General features: G+C 42.1%; 1 protein-coding gene across 1 annotated transcript in view; it reads left to right on the forward strand.

Annotated features, from left to right (window-relative positions):
* Window positions 1-27,278, forward strand: part of C19H10orf67 (chromosome 19 C10orf67 homolog) — a 102,660-nt gene that overhangs the window by 18,349 nt on the left and 57,033 nt on the right. Inside the window, exons 4-7 of the mRNA XM_060372319.1 lie at window positions 9,689-9,838; window positions 17,236-17,383; window positions 18,744-18,802; window positions 20,969-21,034. Coding sequence (XP_060228302.1) covers window positions 9,689-9,838; window positions 17,236-17,383; window positions 18,744-18,802; window positions 20,969-21,034 — 423 coding nt within the window. The remainder of the gene's footprint in view (window positions 1-9,688; window positions 9,839-17,235; window positions 17,384-18,743; window positions 18,803-20,968; window positions 21,035-27,278) is intronic.

Raw genomic sequence — 27,278 nt, forward strand, 5'->3', positions numbered from 1 at the left:
GATGGAATAGGAGTAGAGTAGGGGGTGAGGATAAGAAGAGAGGGATGGGGATGGAGAATGATGGATTGGGAGTTAATCTTAATGAAATATTCATTGGTTGAAAGGAATGATGGTGGTGTTGTGACTGTGTAAGGAAACATCTTTACCTCCTACACGGGCAATCTGAACTCTTTCAGGCTCAGTAATGTGTCGGATTCCTTCATCACTGCTCAACCACAGAAGTAGATAAGTAGACAGCAAACTATTATTTTCACTATTTTGGTTGATGCATAAAAGTTTACATCAGAAAAATAGGCATGATTTAAATTCAAATTAAGTCTAATTCTTACCTACTTGTTTGTGTGTGTATGTGTGTGCACATGAGAGTGTATCCCCTTGCAGAGGCCAGAGAAAGATGTTAATCTACATTTATCATCCTCTGCATAAGTCCTTGAGACAGTGGACCTGCAGTTTGCTTTTTTCAGCTCTGTTGGCTGACCAGCATGCCCAGAAATCTGCATGTCTGTGCCCTCATGATGAGGTTACAGATGCACGCATTGTGCCTGGATTTTACCTGGGAACTTGAGAGCTGAACACAGGTCCTCATGCTTCTGTAGCTGTCTCTCCAGCCCTCACATTGCCTTTTAAATATGTCTTAGTACATTTATGTACACATCTTCCATGTTTGAGGGTCTGGCAAGTGTTGGCTCTCTCTCAGGAGATGACATTTACTTTTGAGCTTTAGAATTTTAGAGTATGCCTCATGTTCTTCTGAGAGTTCCTTGAGCCCTGGGATTGAGAAAGGTATCCTTTTTTATGATTTTATTTTATTTTTATGTGCCTCAGTGTTTTTGCCTGTATCTATGTATGCATGTGAGGGTGTCGATCCCCTGGAACTAGAGTCATAGACAGTTGTGAACTGCCACGTGGATGCTGGGAATTGAATCCTGTTCTCCTTGCAAGAGTAGCCAGTGCCTTAACCATTGAGCCATCTCTCCAACCCTGAGAGGGGGTTTCTTCAGAGGACATCTACATTTGCCTCTGTAAGAGGTCCTGTTGCTCTGTGCTGACTATACTGTAATTCTCAGCGGAAATACGTCTTAGACTACCCATACGTGTGAACATGGGGAGAAATTTTCTCAGAAAGCTTTTGTTTGCTTGCTTGTTTTTCTTATTGCCCTCATTTTTCACAGCCAGTTTACAGGCAGGGACTACCTCTAGCACAGTGTGGTCCCAGTAGGTGAAGAGTTCAAGATGGATATTTCCTGCAGTGAAAGGCTGGCCCTGCCCCTAGGTTGTCCCACCTTTAATAGGACATCTTGACAAAGACCTATTTGTCTCTTCTCTATGACCTGTAGGGAGCCGAAAGCCAACTCAGTAGAATCACTTTCCACGACTTGACAGGTAGTATAATGGGTTAGAGTACATGTCTCTGACCTGAGTGGGGGTCCTAGCTCACCTGCGCTCTGTCCAGTGCCGGTGTGCCCCTGTAACCACAGCAGCTGTGAGTGGAGATGGAGGCAGGAGGATTGCTGAGGTTTGCGGACCACCAGGTTCAGTAAAGGACAGTCCAAAAGCAACAAAGCCAAGAGTGATAGTGTGGACCGCGGGACAGCCTTCTTCAGCATCTGCATGGCATCTGCATGTCCCTCTTACCACACACACACATACACACACACACAGAATAATTCTCCAAAATTTTTGTTTACAATAAGTTATTCAGAAATTTATAGTTTATTAGAACATCATGCACGTCTTCAATAATGCCTGGAACACTGTTTTTAACACACTTTGAATGTTAAAAACTATGGCAGAGTAATGACTGCCCTCTTCATATGTACAATTTCTATTTCTGGGAGAGGAAAATGGAAATGACTAAATTCTGCCCATTACTGAGTTTCCATAAACACGTGCTAGCTCAACATGTTTAACCAACCACAACAGCTTTGGTTAGTTGCTTTATCAAATTGAAAAATTGTTTATAGTAGGTTAAATTAACAGTCATCATTTGAAGCCTCACCTGGGCTTGTTAGCTTGCTTTGACTCTTGACCTCACAAGCCCTGCTTTTCCTGGCCACCCTCTGTGCTCAGGCTTAGTCAGAAAGCAACAGTTGAGCCCTGAAAACACGACCACCACCGCCCTGCGGTTTTCGGCAAAGGCCACGAGTGGCTCTCTGCTGCCCCCTGGAGACAGCTAAGGCCGTAGTAACTTCTCTCAGCTATGTTGCGTATTTCCAGACTTTTAACTTTTAAGTAACTTAATGTGAGATACTACATTGTTTTATTTGCAAAAACAAAACTTAATAAAATCATATCATCCCTGATTTTTTCTTTTAAAAAGGTATTATTTCGCTATAGCTCTGAAAAAAAAAAAACATGCTCAGTATTTAAAATGGGAATTTAGGAAAAGAACTTAGGTATTTATAAAACCTGTAGAACAAAGCGATAACAGAATGCCATTACCAAACTAATTCCAAACTAAGAATCATTTTAGAATGCCATTCAGTGGATGTTCCTTTTCCCTTGATTTGTGATCTTTTCTTTACTGAGAACTTTAGAATCACTTCAAGTCTATTTAGATATTTTGTGGCTCTATATGAAAACTATCTTAAAAAAAAAAAGCTAGTCTGGTGTGGTGACAGAGCCTCCAACCTCACACTTGGAAGGCAGAGGTTCCCTGTCGCCGGGAGTTTGAATCCGACCAGTCTATACAGCTAGTTCCAGGCCAGACAGAGCTGCCTAGGAAGACGCTACCTCACGCGAACAAATGTGGCTATCTGTTTACTCTGTGGAATCATACTGCTTTTTCAATGAATTCTGGATGTGTGTACATGCCTGTGTGTGCGTGCCAAATGCACACACACAGGAGCATGGGTGTGTGTGTGCACGGGGGGGGGGGGGTGTTTTGCTGAGGTGGAATCCAGGATCTTTTAGGTAAGCAAGTGCTCTCTAATGCATAGCAAATTTATGCTTTGTTTTTTTATTCTGTCTCTTCTTTATGATTTTATTAGCTTTTTATTCTTTCAAGTGAACTAAAATAATTTGGGAGGTCATATCATCTTCAACAACAGTTCTTCTTTACTTTTATTAAAGTTTGGTTAGTCAGAAATTTATTCATGAGTTATGGAGGAGGTTTTATTATTTGTAGTATTCAATTTACCCACCCAAGAATGTTATCTCGGATTACTATTTATTTCTGTTTTCTGAATTTCAAAAAAGTTTTATAATTTTATTTATGTAAGCTTTATATGTCTTATCACCCAATTTATTCCTATGTGTTATAGTTTATTTCTTTAGAAGGTGTAATCTTTTCTATCACATCTTTATGGCTTATTACTAGTGTATATTGAAAACAGAGGTATACTGAAAATCATTAAGTAACTGTTGAAATGCAGTTTGCATAGCATAAAATGTACCCATTGAAAGTACAAGTCAATGCTGTTGTGAAGCCAGCACCACAATTTAGTTTTAGAAGCTTTTCATACACCCTTAATCCTAGTTCACTGCCCGGTGTTTCCTTGTCTTGTCAAGGGGAAGACAACGGATGTGTCTTCCCAGGGAGCTCAGTGGACATGAGCTCCTTGCTTGCTGACTCATTTGCCTTCTGTTTTCTGGGTTTGGTTTTGTGTTTTCGTTGTTTGTTTTTCCCTTCTTATTCCATAAGGTCATGGATCCCATTGTCTGCCATTGTCTAAGTAGTGTTTCATGCATGTAGGACCACCTAAGCTCCTTGGCATAAGACGAAGCTCACCACCTTTTCCGGTTTCTGCCATTCTTTAGCTTATCCATGCCTTCACCCTCTGAAGAGCCCAAGCTGTTTGCATTCATTTGCTTTTCTCTTCTCACCTCATTATTCATCACCTCCCTAAAATTTTCACACATTACTTCTTTTTTTTTTTTCTGTTTCTCATGTATTCAAGTCTACAGGTTTTTTTACTGAACTTTTATGATTGCTCTATTACTGAAAGTGAACTATTAGGCTGGGGGTGTAGCTGAGTGGTAGAGTACTTGCCTAGAACATGTAAAGTCCTGGGTTCAATACCAAGGACAGACAAAAACTTAATGGGTTACCAAACCACCTACATTATCATATTGTTATTTCTGTCTTCAGTTGTTGTATATTTTATATCTATTTTATGTATTTGTTTTCCAATGCTGAGTGATTATATGTTTACAACTATTAAGTCCTTTACATAAATTGATTATAATGCAGTGACCTCTGTCTTTTGTGAAAACAAATTATTTAACCAAATTTGTTTTGTCTGATGTTAGTGAGGTTTGTCCCCATTCTCCTTGGTTTACCAATTGCAGGGAAAATCTTTTGTTATCTTTAAACTTTCAGCCCATGTTTGTCCTTCAGGCTATCATGAGTCTCTCTCTCTCTCTTTAAGATACTTAACACTTATATTGAGTGCTTAAGATACTAGTGTGGGAAGAATGTAGTGTTAGCTCACAGACTGCCAACCCAGGAGTCTCTAAGCAGCAGTTGGGATGTTTGTAGTGTCACACAGCAGCTTCACCCCAGCATTTTAACAAGAAGGTCTTTGAACAGCCTGCTGAGATGGCGGTGGAAGCAAAAGGCCACAACTAGCTTGCAAAAATACCCATCTGAATTGGCGGGGGCAAACAAATCATATCTCGTTTGAATGTTAGTGATTTGTAACTTTTTTATACAATGGGCCAAAATAAGGATCCCACTCTCTTTCTTTTGAAGTACTTTGGGGTTAGAATATACCCAGGTTCTTGCATCAGAATGTCTACCCTTGTTTTCGACTTCTGCTTACACACTGCTTGGGATGGTCAAGTAGGGATTTCTCTCTTCCTCAACAACCAGAAATGCCTGGGCTTCCTTACCAAACTCAGTAGTTGGCAGTCTCAGTACATGCAGGCCACACTTTTTCTGTTTCAGAGGCTCACACAGCACAGCCAGCCCACTGTAGTGCAAGGCATTCTTCATCTGGTTGATCCCCTACAGGTTCTTACTCAGGGTAAAAGTAAAAGCAAGGTTCTCACAACAGGCACTCGTTAGCACACAGGCTTCCAACCCAAGAGTCTCTAAGCAGTTTATACTTTCACATAGCAGTTTCACACCAGTGTCTTCCAGCTTGTTTGAAACCCATAGGCTCTTCAGGTGCTGGTTACCAATGAAGACTTCAGCCAGGTCCTGGCGGCCACTAGTGGTGATGAGACAATATCTCAAACAAAGTGACAGCAGGAAACTGTCCAGGAGTCAGAGCCCTACAGAGAACCTTCAGCCCTTCATCCTTCAAGTCATTGGAGCTGATGTCTAGGTGGCCTAAGAACATCAGAACGGTAGACCCAACATTGCTCCCTGCGGGGGCAAGTTGGCCAACACTAAGTACTTCAGAATGCAGTCTGGCTGGCACAGAGTCTTGCACATTGAGTATATACCTTTTCCAAGTTGTTGGATGTGAAATTAGGATACTTGAATGTCTTGCTTCTGCTCAGGATGCAGGCAAAGATCTTGCAGTCATCAAGTGAAAGGTTACAGGTAGCTACAGCAAGTACTTGAAGGGTGCAGCTGGCGTACTTCAGATGATTAGTCACCCAAAAAGGCTGGCTGACTGAGATGAGAGTCTTCCATTTGGAGGAGCTTTTGAGCACAGAGCACGTATGATGCCAACACACATGTAGCTTTGTCACTAACTTTAATTTATTTACACTTTAAAGTACTTGCTGAAGGATAAAGGCTTATTTGTTGATTATTAGTATTTACTGTTGAATTATCTTTTAGTCAAACAGTGGTTATTCCTAAACCATCTGTATACCCAAACCACCACACAGAGACTAAGATTTATTTAATTAACCTAGAGCACAATACTGGTAAATAATTACTCCATCCTAATTCTCCAAGGCCTCATAGTTTCCTCCCATTCAGATCTCCTATATTATACTTGCTTTTAGTCATATCTTAGGTCCTGTTCATCTCTTGTCCTGGTTTCAAGTCCTCTACTGCTTATCTCTCCTCTACAACTCCTCCCACTCCCTTTCTTCTCCTCCCCTCTAGACCAGGATATCCCACCCTATTCTCTCCATTGCTCAGCATTGGCTGGTTGTTTTATTGACAGTACAGAGAACAAATGGTGGCATGTTTACACAAACTTGAGACAGGTGATACTTAGAATAAACATCACAATGCAATGTCCGGATCAAAACCAGATAGTGGGGAGAGAAATCAGCACTTGAATGAACAAGGGTGAATTGTATATATTCCACAAGAACATTTTAGCAACACTTACTTTTGTATTATGTTTTTTATTCTGATTTGTAATTCTTTATTCTTATTTTCTTACTGTCTTATGATTTGCTAGATTCTTTGTATTAGTATGCTTCATTTTGTTTTCTCTTTATTTCTGTGTACTGTGGTGGTTTGAATAGGTATGACTCCCATAGACTCATGTGTTTGAATGTTTGGCCCATAGAAAGCATGGCACTATTGGGAGATGTGACCTTGTTGGAGGAAGTGTGTCACTGTGGAGGTGGGTTTTGAGGTCTCCTATTCTCAAGCTCCACCCAGTGTAGAAGACAATCTCCTTCCTGCTGCCTGCGAATCAAGATGTAGAACTCTCAGCTACTCCAGCACCATGCCTCCTGCCATGTTTCCTGCCATGATGATAATGGACAAAATGTCTGAAACTATAAGCCAGCTCCAATTAAATGTTTTCCTTTATAAGAGTTGCCATGGTCATGGTGTTTCTTTACATTAATAGAAACCCAAACTAAGACATGTATCTAGTGGAGAATTTTTAAAATTTTTATTTGTGGTTAGCATGAAGCTTATGTAAAATATCTCATAGTTACACTAGTCTGCTTTAGAGCATGGTGACCATGCCAGCATCCCAATACTCAAGAGACTGAGGTAGCTCGTAAGTTCTAGGCCAATCAGTGCTACACAGCAAAGTCTGTTTCAAAAGACAAACAAGAACAGCAATAAAAGGGGGAAAAGTCAATGAAATAATCCCTAATGATATTCTTCTACACACATAGACAAGAGCCTAGCATAGGCATCATCAGAGAGGCTTCATCCAGCAGCTGACAAAAGCAGATGCAGAGACCCATAGCCAAACTTTAGGTGGAGCTTGAAGACTCCTGTGGAAAAGGGGATGGAAGGATTGTAGGTGCCAGAGGGGTCAAAGACACCAAAGAAAACCCAGAGAGCCCATTAATCTAAGCTTATAGGGGCTCACAGAGACTGAACTGACAATCAGGGAGCCTGCATGGATCTGACCTCTGCACTTATGTAGCAGTGGTGCAGCTGAGTCTTCATGTGTGACTCTAGCAGTTGGAGCAGGGGCTGTCTCTGACTCTTCTGACTGTGTTTTCTGACAGCCCTTTTCCTCCTAATGGGCTGCCTCATCCAGCTTTTATATGAGGGAAGGTGCCTAGTCTTATTTCAACTTGATATGTCATGTTAGGTTGACATCCATAGCAGCCCTGATCTTTTCTGGAGAGAAATGGAGGAGTGGATGGGGGTGAGGGGAGATTGACTGGGACAGGAGAAGGGGGGGGAAATTGCATTCAGGATATAATATCAGATAAAAATAAATTTAAAAAAATATGTATATTGAAGACTGCTTTTAACCATGAACACTAAAATGGGAGGGAAGAAATAATTTAAAGATAAAATTGATTGCTTAAAAGAAAGACAAAATGTAAAGACTTAGAAAATGCTGAGCGTAGTTTTATAAAAATTAAAACTGCGTTGGTGGTAAACCATGGGGACACGTGCTTGTAATCCCAGCATCTGGGAGCTGCAACAGGAGAACTACTGTGACTTTGTGGTCAGTATGATCTTTCTTGTGAACTCCAGTTAATCTGGACTAGAGATTAAAAACCTGGCTCAGTAACAATGAAAGCTGAGGGAGGGAAGGAGGGAGAGACGGAGGAAGGGGGAGAGGGGTGTAACTTAATTTCAATGACATATAAGCCTGCATACTTTAATATTTTCCTTCATCCAATATTTTATACTACTATGGATGTCAGACTTTACATCTTTTTAAATTATTTATTCTTTAACTACTTTTTGTAGCTATAGTTACTTTTAATATTTTTGTCTGAACTACAAACATATACCAGGGATACAGATGGGCCTGTGTTCTGCTAGACTCCTAGAGATCCAGAGTACCCTGGGTCACAGCTTTTGTGGGACTAAAGCCAGGTTAGAGGGCTTCCCTGGACTAAGAAATTGAATGACTGTCTGCAGGCTTGCTTTAGGGGCCTGTGTGAACATGTCTCCTGATGGGTCTCTGCTGCTTATTGGGGCTGGAGTGAGACAGAAATGGCTTGTGGTGCCACTCATGATCTGCAGTGGGACCAAATCAGTAGAGCCTCCTCTGACAGCATGGAGACAAATTCCTCCCAGCAGGTCCTCTGGTGGGCTGTCACTGTTAACTGACAATTAGGGTTGTTCCAGGGAATTTTAGGGTTTTCTTTTTGTGGCTGAAAAGCATGAACTAGTGTGATTTTTGCTCAGTTCCTGAGAAGGTGAGATTGCTTTCAAATCACAACTGAGACAGTATTGGATGAATCTCGAGGCCAGTTCATGGTCTGCAGCTATAACAAGCCAGTGGACCTGTTACCCGAAACATGGACAGGCATACCTCCTCCTGGATTTCTTAGCGGCTCCTGCACTTGTGGGACCAAGACCAAAAGTGTGTAGCTAAGTCCACAGTGCAATGAGTTCATCTATGACTGTGGTGCCAGAACTGTTTTGATTGAAGCTGCCAGTTGGTACAGGTCTCTTTGGGGTCGACCAGAGCTGCACACCCTTCCATGTGGGTAAGCACTTGTCTTGATATATGACTACTAAATTCTCGTGGCATGGAAAATGCCTTCAGGAAATCTGTATTCTGTGGGAAACCTCCTATTTCATCATCTTCTTCACCATCACTTGTGTGGCAGATAAAATTTGAACATGTCATGCTTTGTGTTTTATCAGATAATATGGCATTGCATTGCTTTTTCATGAGATTTAATTTAGAACTATTGACCAAGAAATGTGGGCAAATTGCAAACTTAAAATTAAAATACATTTACAAGACAACAAATCAAATTAAAACAGTTTCTGTATGCAGGTGTCATATAGGGAAGTGAACCATGCAAAGAGATAAGAAAGAAAACCTGAAAAACAGGAAGTCTCATGATAGATACTTTATTCTCAAAGTATTTAAGCCCAGTAAAATTTGGACAAAAAGTTTCCTAGTGTAATACAATCCCACAAAGATGCATATTTACATTGAAACTCAACTCTGGGTAGTGTCATTTCTTCCAAGAAGATGGGTTCTAGAAACAGGCTATCTAGCTTAAGGGCATAAGGGTCTGGCCTGGTCTCAATCATACAGATAGCATAGAGGTTAGAGGTCATTTGGGCTATTAGCCACCTCTGGCTGGTGAGCTTGTGGAAGCCATTGGCTATCAGGGTCATTTAGATCACTAGCCACCTTCCGTCCTGGTTGTAGGTTCTTGAGATAGCCTAGGCTAATAGACAACACAGGTCACCAGGCAGCTAAGCATTTCTGGTTCTTAGCTTTGTGAGTGGAAGAACAGCTGTTTCACCTTCCCCACTGAAAAGCAATTCCGTGTGTCTAATGTTACTGGTTTCTCAGGAGATCTGCGAGCTCGAGGTTCTACAGGCTATGCTCCCAACAAGTTTCTACTCAGATTCATGATGCTTCTCTCTTCTCTCCAGAAATTCTTTGAAATAGAAGAAGAAAAAGCTGCCATGCAAGAGGCAGCATTCATGAAAATGAATGCCTTGAAGAGAAAACTCAAAGACAAAGAAGATAAGGATTTTATGGATGATCTAGAACAATTTGAATACACCGAATTTGATAAAATTGTAAGTTTCATGTACTTTTATAAAAAATTAATATTAATCCACATAAATAGGATTACAGATAGCAATAATCCTGGGTTAAAAATTAATCAGATCTGGGCTGTGGAGATGAATTAAGATGTAAGCACGAGGCCTGAGTTCATTGCCCACCACCCACATAAAGCCAGGTGTGGTGGTGTGTACCTATAACAGAGCATGTGGTTAGAGTTGGGACAAGGGACGCTCTTCCGCTTCCTGGCCATGCTGTCTAGACAAGCAGGTGACCTCCAGGTTCAGCGAAAGATTCTGTCTCAAAAAAGAAGGTGGAGAGTAATGAGGAAGACAGCCGATAATCACTGTCTGACTTCTTTATTTAATGCATATGGGTGCTTTGTCTGCATGTACATCTGCAGACCAGAAGACATCATCAGGCAAGTGTGAGCTGTTATGTGGGTGCTGGGAAGTAAACTCAGGACCTTCGGAAGAGTCATGAGTGCTCTTAACATCTGAGCCATCTCTTCAGCCTGAGAATAAAGAATCCTTACATAATTTAGTAATATTTGTTATAAAGGTTGCCAACAATATTTATTTTATAGAGAAATATTTTCAGGGGCTGAAGAAATAGCTCAGGGGTTAAGAGTGATGGATGTTCTTCCGGAGGTCCTGCATTCTGTGCCTAGCACCCATGTTGGGCCACTCACAATAAGCACTAAGTGATCCAATGCCTTCTTGCCTCCACACAGACACAGACACAGACACAGACACAGACACAGACACAGACACAGACACAGACACAGACACAGACACACACACACACACACACACACACACACACACACACACATGCATGAGCAATCTTTTTTCTATTATTATTATTACTATTTATTATATTTTATTCACTTCATATCCCAGCTGTAGCCCCCTCCCTCATCGCCTCCCAGTCCCAATCTTCCTCCTTCTTTCCCTACCCCCCACTGTGTCCCTCCATTGGTCCTCCTCCCCTATCTGATCCTAGCCTCTCAGGTCTCATCAGATCTGTGTGGATCCTCTTTCTCTGTGGCCTAGTTAGGCCACCTCACCAGGAGGAGGTGATCAAAGAGCAGGCAACTAAGTTTGTGCCAGAGACTGCCCCTGCTCCCTTTACTAGGGACCCCATGGAGATTGAGCAGCCCATGGGCTACATCTGAGCAGGGGGTCTGGATCCTCTCCATGCATGGTCCTGCATCCCTGCTGGGTCCAGATTTTTTTGGCTATGTTGCTCTCCTTGTGGAACACTTGTCCCTTCTAGGTCTTTCTAGCTCCCCCTTCTTTCATAAGATTCCCAGCACTCTGCCCAAAGTTTGGATATGAGTCTTAGCATCTGCTTTTATTCCCTGCTGTGTAGAGTCTTTCAGAGGCCCTCTGTGGTAAGCTTCTCTCCTAGTGACAACACATGCTGGAGAGGATGGAGAAAGGAGAAACCTCCTCCATTGCTGGTGGGAATGTCAACTTGTACAACCATTTTGGAAATCAATTTTGTGCTTTCTCAGAAAATTAGGAATTAGGATCCAGCTATACCACCCTAGGCATATATCCAAAATATGGTCAAGTACACAACAAGGGCCTTTCCTCATCTATGTTTGTAGCAGCTTTATTTATAATAGCCAGAATCTGGAAACAATCCAGATGTTCCTCAACTGAAGAGCAGATACAGAAACTGTGGAACATTACACGATGGAATACAACTCAGCAATTAAAAACAAGGAAATCATGAAATTTGCAGGCAAATGGTAGGATCTAGAAAAGATCATCCTGAGTGATGTAACCCAGAAGCAGAAAGACACATATGGTATATACTCACTTATAAGTCAATATTAGCCATGTAAAACAGGACAAACATACTAAAATCTATAGTCCTAAAGAAGCTGAACCCTAGGGGAGATGCTTAATCCTCATTCAGAAGGGCAAACAGGATAGGTATCAGAAGTGGGAGAAGACAGGGAACAGGACAGGAGCCTACCACAATCTTTTTTTTTTTTTAAAAAAGAAAGAAGATTGTATTTTCAAATAAGAATGTTAACATATCAATAAGCCAGACCTCAAGCCTCTGAGGATCTGACCTCAGGTGTGACCTTACTCACAAATGAGTAGTTTACAGTGAAAATAGCCTAATTTCTGGAGTTTTAACTTAGCAATTGTAATTCTACTGTTCAATTCATCTCATTCATGTTCATTCATGTGGTTCATTCATGTTCCTTAGCAACCATCTGAAGACAAAGAACCCACAATATCATATATATGTGAATGAGGTATGACTCTCATTTGAACCCACATCAACACTTGGATGTGTCTTAATACTTACTTGAGTGTCTCTTTCTGTTAAAATCCCTATGTTTCAATGCATGTTAAAATTTGTCTTTGTGGGAACTCCAACTCTGCTGCCAATGAGCTCATTCTGAAAATCTTTTCAGTGCCCTAGTTAAGGATCTGGCTTCACATGATGGAGATCACTAAGAGATAAGGGAAGCCCTCAGGATATTGGCCGTGGTGGTGTAGAACTGCCTTTCCCCCATCACAGATGGCAGAATGACCTTTAAATCAAGATTCCAAGAAGGAAAAGCTCAGATTCCCCTACTTGCTACTCCTCAGCGGGAAGGCCCAGTCCCTGCGTTCACACTGAGGTGCAGGGCCAGCGGAAACACAACTGGGAGGCGCAGGACAGCAGAAAGTCAGGAGAGCTTGGAGCCCTGTCTGTGAGGACTGCACAGAGGGGCTCATCCCATTGGCTCAGCACTGCCAGCCTTCAGGGTCCTAGCAGCAGGCCTGAACCAGACAGGATTTTATCAGGAACCTCTCAGAGCAAGAAAATAACTGAATAGGAGCTGCAGAATTGAGGAGGAATAGGTGAAGCTAAAAGGCTTCACACACACACACACACACACACACACAAAAACACAAACACACACACACACTTGAACATCAGCCCAGATTGCATCTCCATTGTCCCAAAATCCCTACAACCGGAAAGGTTTCAGATTTTAGAGTTTTACTTTGAATTTCAGAGTAGCTGCAAATCAGTCAGCCTGTGAGAAACATTTCACTAAGTTCTCTAGGAGCAAATCTTCCTAAAACTCCTGTTGAGTAAGTTCTCAGCTGTTGCTTTCTATTTGAAGTTTCATCATAGACAGCCCCCCCCCCACCCCCCAGTGGCTCAAACACACCCTGCAACATCACACAATTCTGGAAGGCAGAACGTGGAGAGACACTTAAGGTGTCAAGGTGGGCAGGAGGACCAACAAGGGCATCAACAGGCCTGAGTTCCACCCCCAGAATGTAAAGGTTAGAGAACCAACTCTACAAATCTGTTATCTGCCCTCCCTATACATACCATGGCACTCATGCCCTGCCCTCACTACACACACACACACGCACACACACACACACACTATACACACATACACACACACACTACACACACACACACTACACACACTACACACACATGCACACACTACACACACACTACACACACACTACACACACACTACACACACATACACACACACACTATACACACTAAACACATACACACACACATATACACACACACACATACACACACACTACACACACCACACACACACACACACACACACACACGCACACACACGCACACACAAACACCCTACTAATGAATAAATATTTAGGGGAAATCTCAAGGAATATTTTTGAAAAAGAGAAAATAAATTTGCTCTGCTGAGTCAGTGTAAGACTGAGTGATTCTTCTGATAATCAGTCACATTGGTAGCTCATTTATGTTAAGTACTGCAATTCATTGGCCTGGCTTGGTTCTAAGGGAGAGACTGGCCACACAGGGACAAGCTCCGTCAACAAGTAGTCCAAATCACCCAGAAAGGGAGTATCTTCAGACCACAGAAACCTGGGCTCCAGATGATATTCTTAATGTCAATTTTCCTGTGAACAACTTCATCCCAGTATTTATTCAGTGGGAAATCAATTGTTTGCAGACTTTCGTGGGGTTTGATTTGTAATGAAAGCTAAATTAGAGTATGTTTATGTATGTGCCATACGTGTGTGTGCGTGTACATGCAGGCACTCACGCGCCTTTGCACACCACATACTGACTTGAATTTCAGCTGGGGCCCTTTACTGGATGGGCCTTTTATTTTTTCTTCTAACCCCTGTATGGCCAAGCTGTGCAATCATCATCTGCCCACCCTCCACTGATGAGCAGATCTGCTTGTTGCTAATGAGACAGAGCTGTCATTCAAGAATGGCTGCTCTGCAGGGCTGCGCTGTCCTGGGGTGCCACTTTCCTGGCTGCCACTCACTGGGGAAGCACCTGCTCTTCTGTATAGCTGTCATGAGGCAAGGGCTCGCATCAGAATTTTGCTTGCCCACCCCCAACCACCCCCTCACCCAGCATTCACAAATTGAGATGTCCAAGTGCCGCCCATGGAGTCTGCAGAGCTGAGACACTCATATCACAGAAGAGAACTGCTCCAAGCAAGGAGCCTCTCAGACTCTGGTTCGTATGCATCCCCTGCAGAAGATGGCTCATTTACGAACCGACATAGGAGGGCCAGGCTGGAGCCTGAGACGTCTCATCTCCAACAAGCTCTCAGGTGACACCTGTGCTTGGTCCAGAGCACAGTGGAAACGGGAAGGTGCTGCTCTGCGCTGCGCTGGGAAACACTTCTTTCCAGACTCAGCCTGGAGTTCTGAGACCTGGAATCAGACACATTATAAACCTTATGCAATTATCCCACAATTAAAGGCTTCATATTCATAAAATGAAAGGGATAGAGTACCTTTATGAATTTAAAATTCCAAAAAATATTGCAAATGACCTTCTTGGCTTATACTACCGTGTCTTTTACCTCCTTCAACCTTGTTTTAGGAATGCAGTTTATTTTTAAGGATATTCATGGTTTATGCAAGCCAGAGCTAGCAATGTGGGGCAGATGGCAGAAGAGACATCACCACAAAACCTGCCGCTTGAGTGTGAGCGAGGACAGCGGCAGCCAGGCCTAAGGCTTTGTCCTCTCTGCTAATGAGTGTCCTCATTGCCCTGGGTGTCTGAAGAGTTAATTACTTGCAGTTCCCACAGCTGAACAGATGGTGGGGACAGAGCTACAGGCTACCCTCCGGAGAACCAAGGCTGCAGATTGATGTTGGAGGAAAAGTGCCTCACTTCAGTGTCCCACACAGAGGCTTAGAAAACACATTAGATGGAAGCTACTTTAATCATCATCTGATTTGTTCACGTAGTTCTTAGGTTATCAATGATAACAGGAATCGACTATGGACGACCATGATCTGCCAGGAGAGAAATACAGGCTTACCCAGATTCAAGTCAGTGCTGTCTGTCTAATTAAAAAAAAATCCTGCCAGACCATAAACACATCCTGCAGGACTCTCGCTCTTAACCATGTGAGACACACAGGAACTGAGGGCCTCCCTTTATCTTGAGAAGATCATCCTGTTTCTTAACTGCTCTTTAGACCAGTTGGTGCTCATTTCGTTTTGCACGTTAGAATCCAAAGACCATGGTGGCCTAGTTAAGAAGGTGAAGAGTTCAAGACCATGGGCTTAAGAGATGCCTCAGTGGTTAAGAGCATTGGCTACTCTTACAGAGGACCTGGGTTCAGTTCCCAGCAACCACATGGCAACTCACGACTGTCTGCAAGTCTGGTTCCAGGGATCCTATATCTTGTTCTCACTTCCAAGAGAACCAGGCATACATGTGGTGCATACACAGACATGCATGCAGGCGAAATACTCATACACATAAATAAGTAAGTCAACAAATAAAAAGTAAGTTCTTTGGGATAGCCAGGCTGGACAATAGAGCCATAGTCTGTCTCAATAACGGTAAATAGTAAACCAGAAATCACTTATGCTGAAATAACTTACATAGAATGTAGGGTCAAACGCTCAAAGATTTGTATGCAAGCTCAGCACAAACCTCGACAGCGTGTGCCAAGTGCTATTAAAGCTGACATTTATGATTATAATCCATTAATAGCTCACGAATTTTAGAGGGTTTTATTACTATATTACAAAACATTTCAACACTTATTCTTTCTTTTAAAACATTATGATCACAGGGAGAAACATTTTAACAATTTACTTTCTGTTTTCCCAAAGTTAAGTCAGAGCACACCTCCAGAGGGAAATCAGTATATTGGAAAGATAGTTTTGTTTTTGAGTGTCTATTTACTCTTATATATTTGCAATCATGGAATGGACAATAAAAGGAGAAACTCATAATTCAGCTAAAGTCACTTTGAAGTTCAAAAGTATTTTCATGTCCATGGTAATTTCGAAGCAAGAAATGTAGAATTGTTTTACTATTTTAGCATAATAATGTGACTCTTACTTTGAAATTGCATGATCTGTAATGGAGTATAAAATTTTGAACCAGCCTTCTGACCCATGACATCTTAATTTTTAAGTGTGTCTGTAAACGTAGACAACCATAGGCAAATATATTCAGATATTTTCAATAGCTTTGAAACAGACAAGAGGAAGAAGAAAAAGAGAGTAGCTTTCCCAAATAAACTTCTGTTGCATAGGAAAAAGCCTCCGTCATAATGGACATGGCAAGATTTAAACAAAAGACACACATAATAAAAATGTAAATGAGTTTGCTTCACTAAAACTATAACTTTAAAGTCTTTTGTTGTAAGTTATCCTGAAACCTTCTTACAAGGTAACCAAGCACTTTGCATAGAGATTTAAACCGAAGTCTTCAATAGTGTTAACCGCCTGCACAGCCCCTGTGACAAGCATGCAAAGCCATGCTAATGTTCAGAATATGAATTGCCTCTGGGTGGCTCCTCCGCCCAGCAGAAAACCAACTGTGTGAAGATCTGTGCGCCTGCTGTACTCCATGCGGCTCCCAGCCTGCACACGCCACCCTCTGACATGACGGCTCCTCTCCGCGCTGGCACCGCTGACACTGAGAAATGCCACAAAGGCAACAAGCCCCCCTCCTTAGCCTCGCACTTTGCCACCCCCTGGCGCTGCCCATCCACGGTCTCCCCAGCTTGCCTAGTTACAGGGGACAGCGCTTCAGACACTCAGAGAGAAGTGTGGGTGGAGGGGCCCAGCTGCCTCCCTGGACACAGCCTCCATAATGAATTGACCTGAATGATGAGGGCACACAAACAGTATGATATGCATTATTCCTCTCAATAAAATGTCCCCATGTGCTGGGGCCTTTGTACAGAATGTACTGTGGCCTTTCTTCCAGCCAGTTCTATTTAGTCCCCTTCCTTTTTTGCTATTCATATTATAAGTGTGTAATAGAATTCAGAAAATTATATGATAGTGCCTCTGTATCGGCATTGTCCTAGAGCTGCATATTTAAATCCTTGCTTCCCTGCGTAGAAATATGGAATTCCCCCTCTTTGCAGAACGCTCTTGCCAAGGAGCCCAGCTCACCAAAACAATTGACGGAAAAAGAACTTCTAGAATGCAGGATGCAGAATGAGAGGTTGCTGCAAATCATCGCAGAACTTGAAGAAGAGCTACAGACAAACCTGAAAGAAAATGCAATGTTAGGTAATATCGCTGCCCATAAGTGCGACACTTTGTACGACTCATCACTGTCTGCCTTTTCCGCTTACATATACATTTAGTTATTTACACCTAAGAGATCAGTTTGATCGCTATCTGTTTCTTGTTTATTTTTTTATTTTACAACAACTTTTCTTGCTTAGAACAGAGGGTCTTTACTTCCTTCCTTCCTTTCTTCCTTCCTTCCTTCCTTTCTTTCTTTCTTTCTTTCTTTCTTTCTTTCTTTCTTTCTTTCTTTCTTTCTTTCTTTCTTTCTTTCTGTTTTTTTTTTTTTAAACAGGGTTTCTCTGTGTAGACTTCACTGTCCTGGACTCTCTTTGTAGACCAGGATGGCCTCTATCTCACAGAGAACCACTTGCCTCTGGAACAGAGGATTTCTCTCTATTTGTGCTATTGAGCCCTGCCTTGTGAACTAGGGGTGTTTGGTTTTCTTAAACAAACAAACAAAATGCTCATTAACTTTAGCAAAAAAGAAAAGAAAAAGAAAGAAAGTGCTAATCAATTTATTCTACTTCACTTAGAGGTGCTGTAAACAGACATGTGTGCTGATTTCTTTCACAGGCTGATGTCCTAAACTATAACCTATATAAGGGAACATGTTGGGATACGCTGTGGAGAAGCAGCCTTAGCTCTTCAAAGCAAAATGCTGGAAGGCAGTACTTAGAGTCACATTTTGATACAAATTTTGCATTCTAATTTTCCTTTTGGAACTGTAGATTTTGTTTTGTTCAGAGCACAAACATCGATTTAAAAAATTACATTTTCATCACCATAAGTATATTGCTTTAAAGTGGTTTTTAGATTTAACTATTGTATATTTGTGATTTCTCTCTTTCTCTCCTCCCTTTTGTATGATATTCTGGTCATCTACAGTATGAAAGCAGAGCAAAGATGAAAAACATGGGTGTGAACACTGGTGAAATGGGATTATTTTAGTGTCTTTTTAGTCCAGGATGATGGCACACCACCATGACTCCCTTTCTCTTCTGATATGGCATGACAAAACGTTCTCAGGTTGTGGTCATACAGGGCCACCTGCTAAAGCACTTTGTATTGGCTGTAACTAACAGCAAAAAATGCCTACTGCTCGTATAGATGAAAAGCATTTAGCCCTCAGCCACACTTGGATCTTGAACTTACTGCTTACTCCATATCTGACCAGCCATCCTAACAGCAGGAAGGAGGCTGTGAATGTCAAGGGCATTTGTGAAGGTCACAATCCTGCTAGGACGTGTGAGCACCATGCCTGCCAGTTCTTCTAAAGCCTGCCCTAAAGCAGGCAGTTTGAATACAGGGGCCTATGCATGTAATTTCATGGTCGGTCTCTCTCTCCTTTTGTTTACAGAGGATGAAATAATATGTCTCAAAGAGATTTCAGACCAGGATCAGCGAACTATTCAAAAGGTACGAACATTTTTTTACATTGATAAATGACTCCTTTTAAATTGAAATATCAGCACCATCGGTGAAATGACACCACGTTAGGGCGCCTTGAGATGTAGAAAAAGTTGCCCTATCCGTTTCCCCATTATGTCACTTTAACAACATATTTCCTTGTTATCTAGAATAAAGTGGTTAATAATAAATAAGAATCCTCACTGAAAAAAGCCCATTGGCATATTGGTACTCACTTATTTGGAGATATATGAGTATTTATCTTGTTGGTTGTAAGGAACGGACAAGTTAAGTGACTGTGAGTTTCACCCTTTGCTTGGAAGCATAAGAATAAGAATATGTCTTCTTTTCTGGCCACATGTTGGTGGGTGCTCCTTTGTCTGGGCAAGAACAAATTGTCTTATTCTGCTAGATTGATCTTTATTTAAAGAGAAGTTTCAGTATCAAGATTCCCTGGTGTGTGGTGCTCAGGAGCACAGCCTGTTGTTGAGCCAGCCTGCTTAGAGTTCTCTGGGCAGTGCTCTTCCCCAGCGCAGCCTTCTCACCTGTGCTAGGGACCACGCCTGAGGCCCTGAAATGCACTCCCGTAGTGACACGTAGAGTGAAGATGCATTTAGAGTTCATAAAACTTACAGATGAGAAGGCAGAGTCATGCTCCCAAATTATTTCAATAAGTGGATGTATTTCCCAGTAACTAAACTATCAATTTTTAGGTTAAATTAGTAAAAATTAAAAGCATGGTTCTTGGTGTTGGAGATATGGCCCCGTGGTTAAGAATGCTGGCTGTTCTTGTAGAGTCTGGGTTCTGTGCCCACCTCCCACACAACCAGCTATAACTCCAGTTGCAGAGGATCTGATGGCCTTTATGTACACTGCGCACCCTTGATGCAGACATACATGCAAGCAACACAACTATACATATAAAAAATACATTTTAAAGAAATTTAAAAGAGAACACACACACATATAAATCTTTGATCTTCAATTACAGAAGGCATATTTCAAAAGTATGGTGGCCACATGGACCAAAGTTTAGGGTCAGGTTACAACCAGGTCTGGCTTTGCAGGACACAGTGTTCTTGGAGTTAAATACAAGTTAGATACAATTTAGTTTCAAGAGCTGTAGTTGACACTGATAGGACAGAGTTGGCACATGTTTTCCTGTGCTAAACAGGCTTCCCTGAAGTGAGTTTGTGTTCTTGGGCTTCATGCCCCCCTTGCCTACAGCAGCACTGTAACCCCCACAGCTGCAGAGTAGCAATGGCGTCTGTGGACAGACAGGTGGGAAGGAGAGCAAAGCCAGCTGCGGAAACTCATAGAGCTGCTTCCAAGAAGCAGAGGTAGGCGGGGTGGGGTGGGGGGCAGAAGGGAATCCTAAGGTCAGTGAGAAGCCACTTCTTAAAGAACAAGGTGTATGGTTTCACTAGCAGGGGGCACAGAAGAAGAAGAGGTCACAGTGGTCAGGCGCACTGGACAGGGCCGCTCATGCCGAAGGATTGAATGCCTTCTGAGTCCTTGGAGAGACCTAGACACCGCGCTAGATGCAGACTTGTGTTTCATCAAGAGGAATGGGAAGAGGGGAAAGGGGACTGAGGCAGGGTGACAGGTCGGCAGGTGACTTGGATAAACAGTGGACAGTATAAAGTGTTGAACGGTGACTCTAGAGATCTGCATCAGATAAGTAAGTACAAGTAATTGATTTAGTTGATCAAAGGTCTAAACTAAGGTTTGAATTTTACCAACATGAACAGCAATCGTGTCATCAAAAAAATAAAAAGCTGCCTAAGGACAGAGGTAAAATGTGTTTTTAAGGAGACTTTTCAGTCAAAATAAATGGTTTGATATGTAAATAAACATAACAATCAAAACCTGATGCAAGTGAAAGTGTCATAAAGAAAGATATGGAGGGTGTCCTGACTCACTGTTACGTCGTAATGTCACATCTTAGGGCGACAAGAAAAGTTGTAAGTAAATTGGCTTTGTTTTATTAGCTTCGTTATATAATTATGTTATCAGAACATAATAATCTGTAGGAAATTAATTTTTTCTTTGATCACGTTGGGATCCATTTTGCTCCTATATTAAAATGTGTTTTTACTAGATTCTGTTGCAGAAAACATTTTAGGTATTGTGTTCTTATTTTTAATCAAAATGTCATATTTTTCTCAATTACAGCTAATAGACAGTAGAGACAGATTGAGATATGAGTTGGATTGTGAAAAAATAGCCACTCAAGATATGGTAAGATTTATATTTTTCCCCTAAGGAATTTGAATTCAATTTAACCTGACTTTAATTTAACCTGAATGTTTTAGGTATGTCACAGGTAACAATTGCTGTAAAGATTTCTCTTTCCTTCATCAAAATCCTCAGTGTATGGATGGCTATAGCAGCTGTGTTTGTAGAAAAGTTGGATATATAAACAGGAAGTATGCCTTGGGGAAAGAAACAGGATCAGCACTTAAAGTATTTTCACTTCATTCTGAAAATCTAAAAAGCAAAGTGGAATTTGAGAGTCCAGGATTCTGAAGGATTTTCTATCTTTAGTTACAAATTGCAGTAAGTGACAACAAGAGGCCAGCTAGATACTTTGGCATTCTGTGTTAGTGCCGTAAGAAAACACTGCCTTTTTATGTCCTTTTAAGAGAACTTTCCAGACGGCTGGTCTTTTATCACTTGACTCCCCACCCCCATGCCCTCACCACCAGCGCGTGGTGCGGTGCTGCCTGTCAGCTGAACACCACTAGTATGTCTTTGTTACAGTAAACTGTGTTTATTATAATAAAAAATAAAACACAGCTTGACTTGGGTCTGAAATGTGCTTGGAAAGAATATGACCCTGTCTACAGGAGAATAGGTCGCTCCCAGGAAATCCACGCCATTTCACATAGTGAAACGTTTGCTTTTCCACAGCTTGTCACACTTGTGCCAAGTTGTGACTGTCTCCCTAACTCTGTTTTGTTACTCCAGGGGCACCCTGTGTTTTGGGTTCCTTGTCATAGAAATTAATGCAAAACAATGGTCCTGGATTACAATGAAGCCTTCTATGAAACCAACTTGGGAACGCAGGCGAGGAGGGAAACACTGAGACCCACTATTCACAAGCACCACATGTTGGCAAATGTGTTACTTGGGGTCCTTTACTTTTAAATACCTGCATATAAAAAGCACCCCCTTTCGAGTATAGTTTGTGGATTTCTGATATTCTCACAGTCTGTCTCCTCTGCCCTTCTAGCAAAGTCTGGGCTCTGCTTCCAAAAACAGCTAAACACACACATAGTGATTAAAGAAAGTTTTTATTGAGTGTGAAGTAAATGGGATATTCTTAGTTTGTCAGTGGCAACGGAGAAGAGCACAGCCCTCAGCAGTGAGTCTGTGCCTGTGCTGGTGTAGACCCATGTCCTTTTCTTCTTTTATAAAAACTGTAAGTGTTCAACGGGTGCTATTGTATTGCTCACAGGGGAACCAAACCCATTTTATTTTGTTGTTTAGAAGTTTGTTGAGTCCCAAGCTTGTTGCCAAGCAGCAAGAGCCTGCCTCAAAAAACTACAGGACAACGCTAGAGGTTTGGGATGCTCAGAGCTACTTTGGGTTCGAGTTTTCAGTAGGAGCATGAGCTTAATCCATCCTTGGGATCAAGGTCACCATGGTGAACTGCTTTCCTCCATTTGCCCCAGGCATTGACACTGCTTTAGAGAAAGATGACTTTCAGGCTGGAGAGATGGCTCAGCCTGAAATATAAAGGCTCACAACTATAAAGATGAGAGAAAGATGAGTTTTGAGATCGTTGGCACTGTTGTTTCAGGCTATGCTATGTTTGTCCATAAACCAGAGTGTAGAAGTGAGTATACTGAAAAGGAGTGGGAGAAAGTAAAACTGGACTTTGTGTTATAAACATCTAATTTCTCACTGAAATGCTTCTGTTCTGTAATTTTCTGTTACTGTTTGCCAAAATATTTTCTGGCCTATTAAGAGTCTCATGTAAAAAGTAAATGCATATTTAAAAACAGCACCCAGAAACACTTAAAGAAATGTTCAACATCCTTAGTCATCACAGAAATGTAAATCAAAATTACTCTGAGATTCCCATCAGAATGGTGAAGATTGAAAACTCAAGTGACAGCACATGCTGGCAAGGATGTGAAGCAAGGAGGATACTCTTCCATTGCTGGTGGGAGTACAAACTTGTACAACCACTTCGGAAATCAATCTGGAGGTTTCTCAGAATATTGGGACTAGTTCTACCTCAAGACCCAGCGATACCACTCCTGGACATCTACCCAAAAGATGCTCCACCATACCGCAAGGACACTTGCTCAACTATGTTTATGGTAGCTTTATTCTTAACAGCCATAAACTGGAAACAACCTAGATGTCCCTTAACTGAAGAATGGATACAGAAATTGTGGTACATTTACACAATGGAATACTACTCAGTTATTAAAAACAAAGGCATGCAATTTGCAGACAAATGGATGGAACTAGAAAAAAAAAACATTCTGAGTGAGGTAACCCAGACCCAGAAAAACACATATGGTATGTTCTCACTTATAAGTGGATATTAGCCATAATGTACAGGATAACCATGCTATAATCCACACACCCAAAGAAGCCAAGGAGAGCACAGGGAAGGTTGCTTGACTCTCGCTCTAAAAAGGAAATAAAATAGATACCTGAAGTAGATGGAGGGAGAGGTATGTGGGAGGAGGGGTGGTGAGGGTAAGGGGGCCTGGGATGAGGTGCAGGAAGAGTGGGGATGGGGAGGTCAGGGAGAGTTAGTGGAAATCCGCAGGGAGCATCTGGGACAGGGGAGGCCTCCAGGAGTCTTTGGTGGTTACCCTAAATGAGATCCCTAACAGCATGGATATGGAGACTGAAGTAGACACCTCCTGGAGCCAGGTGGGACTTTCAAAGAAGGACGACACCAACCCACCCATAAAACCTTCTACCCAAAATTTGTCTTTAAAGAAGTGTAGGGATAAAGATGAAGCAGAGATTGAGGGGGTGGCAAACCAAAGCCTTGCCCAACTTGAGATCCTCCCCGTGGGAGACAGCCAACCCCTGACATTGTTAATGACACTCTGTGATGCTTGCAGACAGGGGCCTAGCATAACTGTCTTCTGAGAGGCTTCATCCAGCAGCTCATGGAAACAGATGCAGAGACCCACAGCCGAAAAATAGGCCAAGTTTAAGGAGTCTTGTGGAAGAATGAGAGGAAGGTTTGAGGGAATTGGAGGGGTCAAGGACACAAGAAGACCTACAGAGTAAACTAAAAAGGGCCTGTGGGGGCTCATAGAGACTGAACCACCAACCAAAGAGTCTGCACCTAGACTCCTACACATATGCAGCAGATTGCAGCCTAGTCATCATGTGGGCCCCAATGAGAGTAGGGCTGTCTCTGACTCTGCTGCTGCCTTTGGATCTTTTTCTCCAAACTGCCTTGTCTGGCCCCAGTGGGATAGGATGTATTTAGTCCTGCTGTAACCTAAGGTGCCAGGGTGGGTTGGTACCTTGGGGGCCTCCCCTTCTTTGAGAAGGAGAGGGAGGAATGGGGAGGAGGGCAAGAGCGCAGAACTGGGAAGAGACGAGGGAGAGGCTGTGATCCAGCTATAAAGTGATTAAATAAACAAAACTAAATAAAACTACTCCCCAAACCAACACCGTACAGTGAGCATAGGTTGGCAGTCACATATGGTATATGGGAATTGTCACAAGACAAATACTTGAGAAACCAAGGGAGGAAAGTATTATCTTTCTTTCCAAGGTTCCCTTCTGTGGCCCTCTAGTTCCATGGTTTCTAGGCCTGTGATGAGGTAAAGCATCTGGGAGGGAGAAAAGGTGGAACAGAGCTCAAGGTGGCAGGAAATGGCCAACAGAGGGACCCAGGACAAAATATAGTGCCTAGGAGCACGACTCATTTTTCTCTAGCTAAAGTGTCAACCTTGAAGTTTCAATTACTTCCTTATAATGCTGACCACTTGTGAGTCCTTACAGTGTGGGTCCATTGATGCAATGGTCAGTGTCCAGTGATGTCAAAGTCCTCATGATCCAATATCTTCTCCATGATTGGATCTATTTTCTACAGACCTCGTCTTTAACACACATCTTTTAGTGGAAGCTTATTATCTCCACAATTACAAGTGGATAAATTTTATCCCTGGATGGGGCTTGAGGGAAGCCCAGGACAGAGTTCTATATGTTCCCACAATTCCGAAGCAAAGATTTTTCATTTAGCTTGAAGTGTACAAAGGAGTGAGTTCCCCATCAGAAAGGAAGCTTGATTGAGCTCCCTCCTTGACCTGACTTCCATGTGCTTCAACTCTGATTTTGCGGGCTGTGCTCCAGTGCCATTCTGAAGACACAGTGCTGAGTGACTCCCTGGATTCTTGTAACTAAACTTCCCAATGTCCACATTCCTTTTAATGCATGCCTCAAGTCCTCCCAGTCCTATTATGTGAGATATGGAAGTACTTGGCCATCCGGATGGAAAACTGATGTTTCCAATGATCTCAGCAAAATCTCACTGATCCAAAAATTCTGAGAAGAGTGGTGCTAGGTCCAAACGGGCAGTGGTGTGAGTGACCAGTCACTGTATTCAAGGCAGTCGCTGTATTCCCTGAGTCTCTACCCACTGGTCAGTCCAGTGTGTCCCCTCCAGTCCTGGACAGCTGGTAGCCCTGCTCAACCTGTACTATCTAATTATACGGCCAAGTGGGCAGAGGCTGAAGCAAGTAACAAGGAGACTTCCCTCCACTATGTTGTTCACCTAATCTCTAAAAATCTCCACTGTTTGCTCATGAGAGCTAGGAAGGATCTGAGGTAATTAATACTTTATTGTTATAAAAATAATTTACATTTTATAGAATGCCAAATGGCTTTAGAGACTCTGAGAATCTTTAGACCATACTTTGACATGTTATCCTATTTAATAATAAGTTTGTAAAGGTGTCTCTACTCATGGTTTTGATCCTCTTCTTTTCCAATTCATTTATCCACTAATAACTTTTCCTTGATACACCACTGTAAAAAAAAGAAAAGAAAAGAAAGAAAGAAAGAAAGAATGTAACACTCAGATATTTCTTTCTCTCTCTCTCTTTTTTTTTTAAATTCTTTTCATTATTCCTTGTTATGTTTTTGAGGCAGGAATCTGCTATCTACTCAGGCTGGCATAAAACTTGTGATCCTACTGTTTCAGCCTACCAAGTACAAAGAGCACCGTATACCACCACACCCAGCTACCTTCCATGTCTTAATGGACTGTGTCATTCGTGTTGGGCTCAGGCAGAAAGGGCCAAGTATTGGGTCTAGAGAGATGATGCAGTGGATATGGCACTTGCTGTGTTCACGTGGGGGCGGAGTTCCTCGGGTTTCCATGCATGCCAGGAACTCCAGCGCTGGGGTAAGAAGCAGAGCCAAAAGTGTTGTAGGGTTGGCTGGCTGCCAATGCAGCTAAAAAATCATCAAGTTCGAGGTTCAGTGAGAGATCTTGTCTCCAGGGAATAAGAAGGAGACTGACGGTGAGTCGATCCTCTTGTGTCCTCCACTTGTTTCAGCACTACCCGACTCCTAAAGGATTTTTCTCAACCTGTGGGTCGTGAGCCCCACGAGGTTTACGTATCAGATATTTGCATTACAATCCCTAAGAGCTGCAAAAATTACAATTGTGAAGTAGCAACAAAGTAATATTCTGGGTGGGGGTCTCCACATGTGAAGAACTATAGTAAAGGGCCACAGTGTTAGGAAGGTGAGAGCTGCTCTCCCCAAGTTCCTGCCACCTCTTAAAACAGAGCCAACAGCCAGAACCCAAGGGTTCAGACGCACGAGCCCACGAGGAAAACCTGACATTCCAGCTGTAACTACTACTAAGTGTAGATGTGTAGAGCTCACCTCTCTCTAAGGAGACAGGACGGTTACACATCGCTGTGTGAGAAGAGACACCCGCGGCCTCATCCCTGCTTTCACTGTCTCAATCCGATGACTCTTGCATTCAGCAGGCCAGAAGTGAGACTTGCAGAGCTTTAGTGCTGTCTCTCCTTGGTTCCCCTCCCTCTCTCCTCCTAAGACATATCCCTGCTCAGGCAGCTCCTGGTAGGACACCAGTTTAAGTTTTGCAAAACTGATCCTTAGACTTGAATCCTTATGCTCTAGTGCACCGGCCAAAACCTTCAAGTCACTAAGGCGAATGGGAGACACAGGTGTAGGTTAGATTTTTTTTTCTTTTTTTTTTTAATGTTTAAGAAATTTCAGTTTATTAATAAACAAAGCAAAGTGTAATTGACAAAATGTAAAAAATTAAATTTTGTGCAAGCATTAAGATTCACAAATCTTTAACAATAAAATTTGTTATTATTTTAATACAACTGAAAGTCTTTTAAATTGCTTAATTTTTTTTTAAAGCAGGAACAAAACCCAAATGGTTCATTTTTTTTCCTGTTTTCAGCAGATTTTTTTCTCTTTTTTTTTAAATTTTTCATCAATTACATTT

This window comes from Meriones unguiculatus, chromosome 19 (genome assembly GCF_030254825.1).
Source record: "Meriones unguiculatus strain TT.TT164.6M chromosome 19, Bangor_MerUng_6.1, whole genome shotgun sequence".
NCBI classification, from domain to species: Eukaryota; Metazoa; Chordata; class Mammalia; order Rodentia; family Muridae; genus Meriones; species Meriones unguiculatus.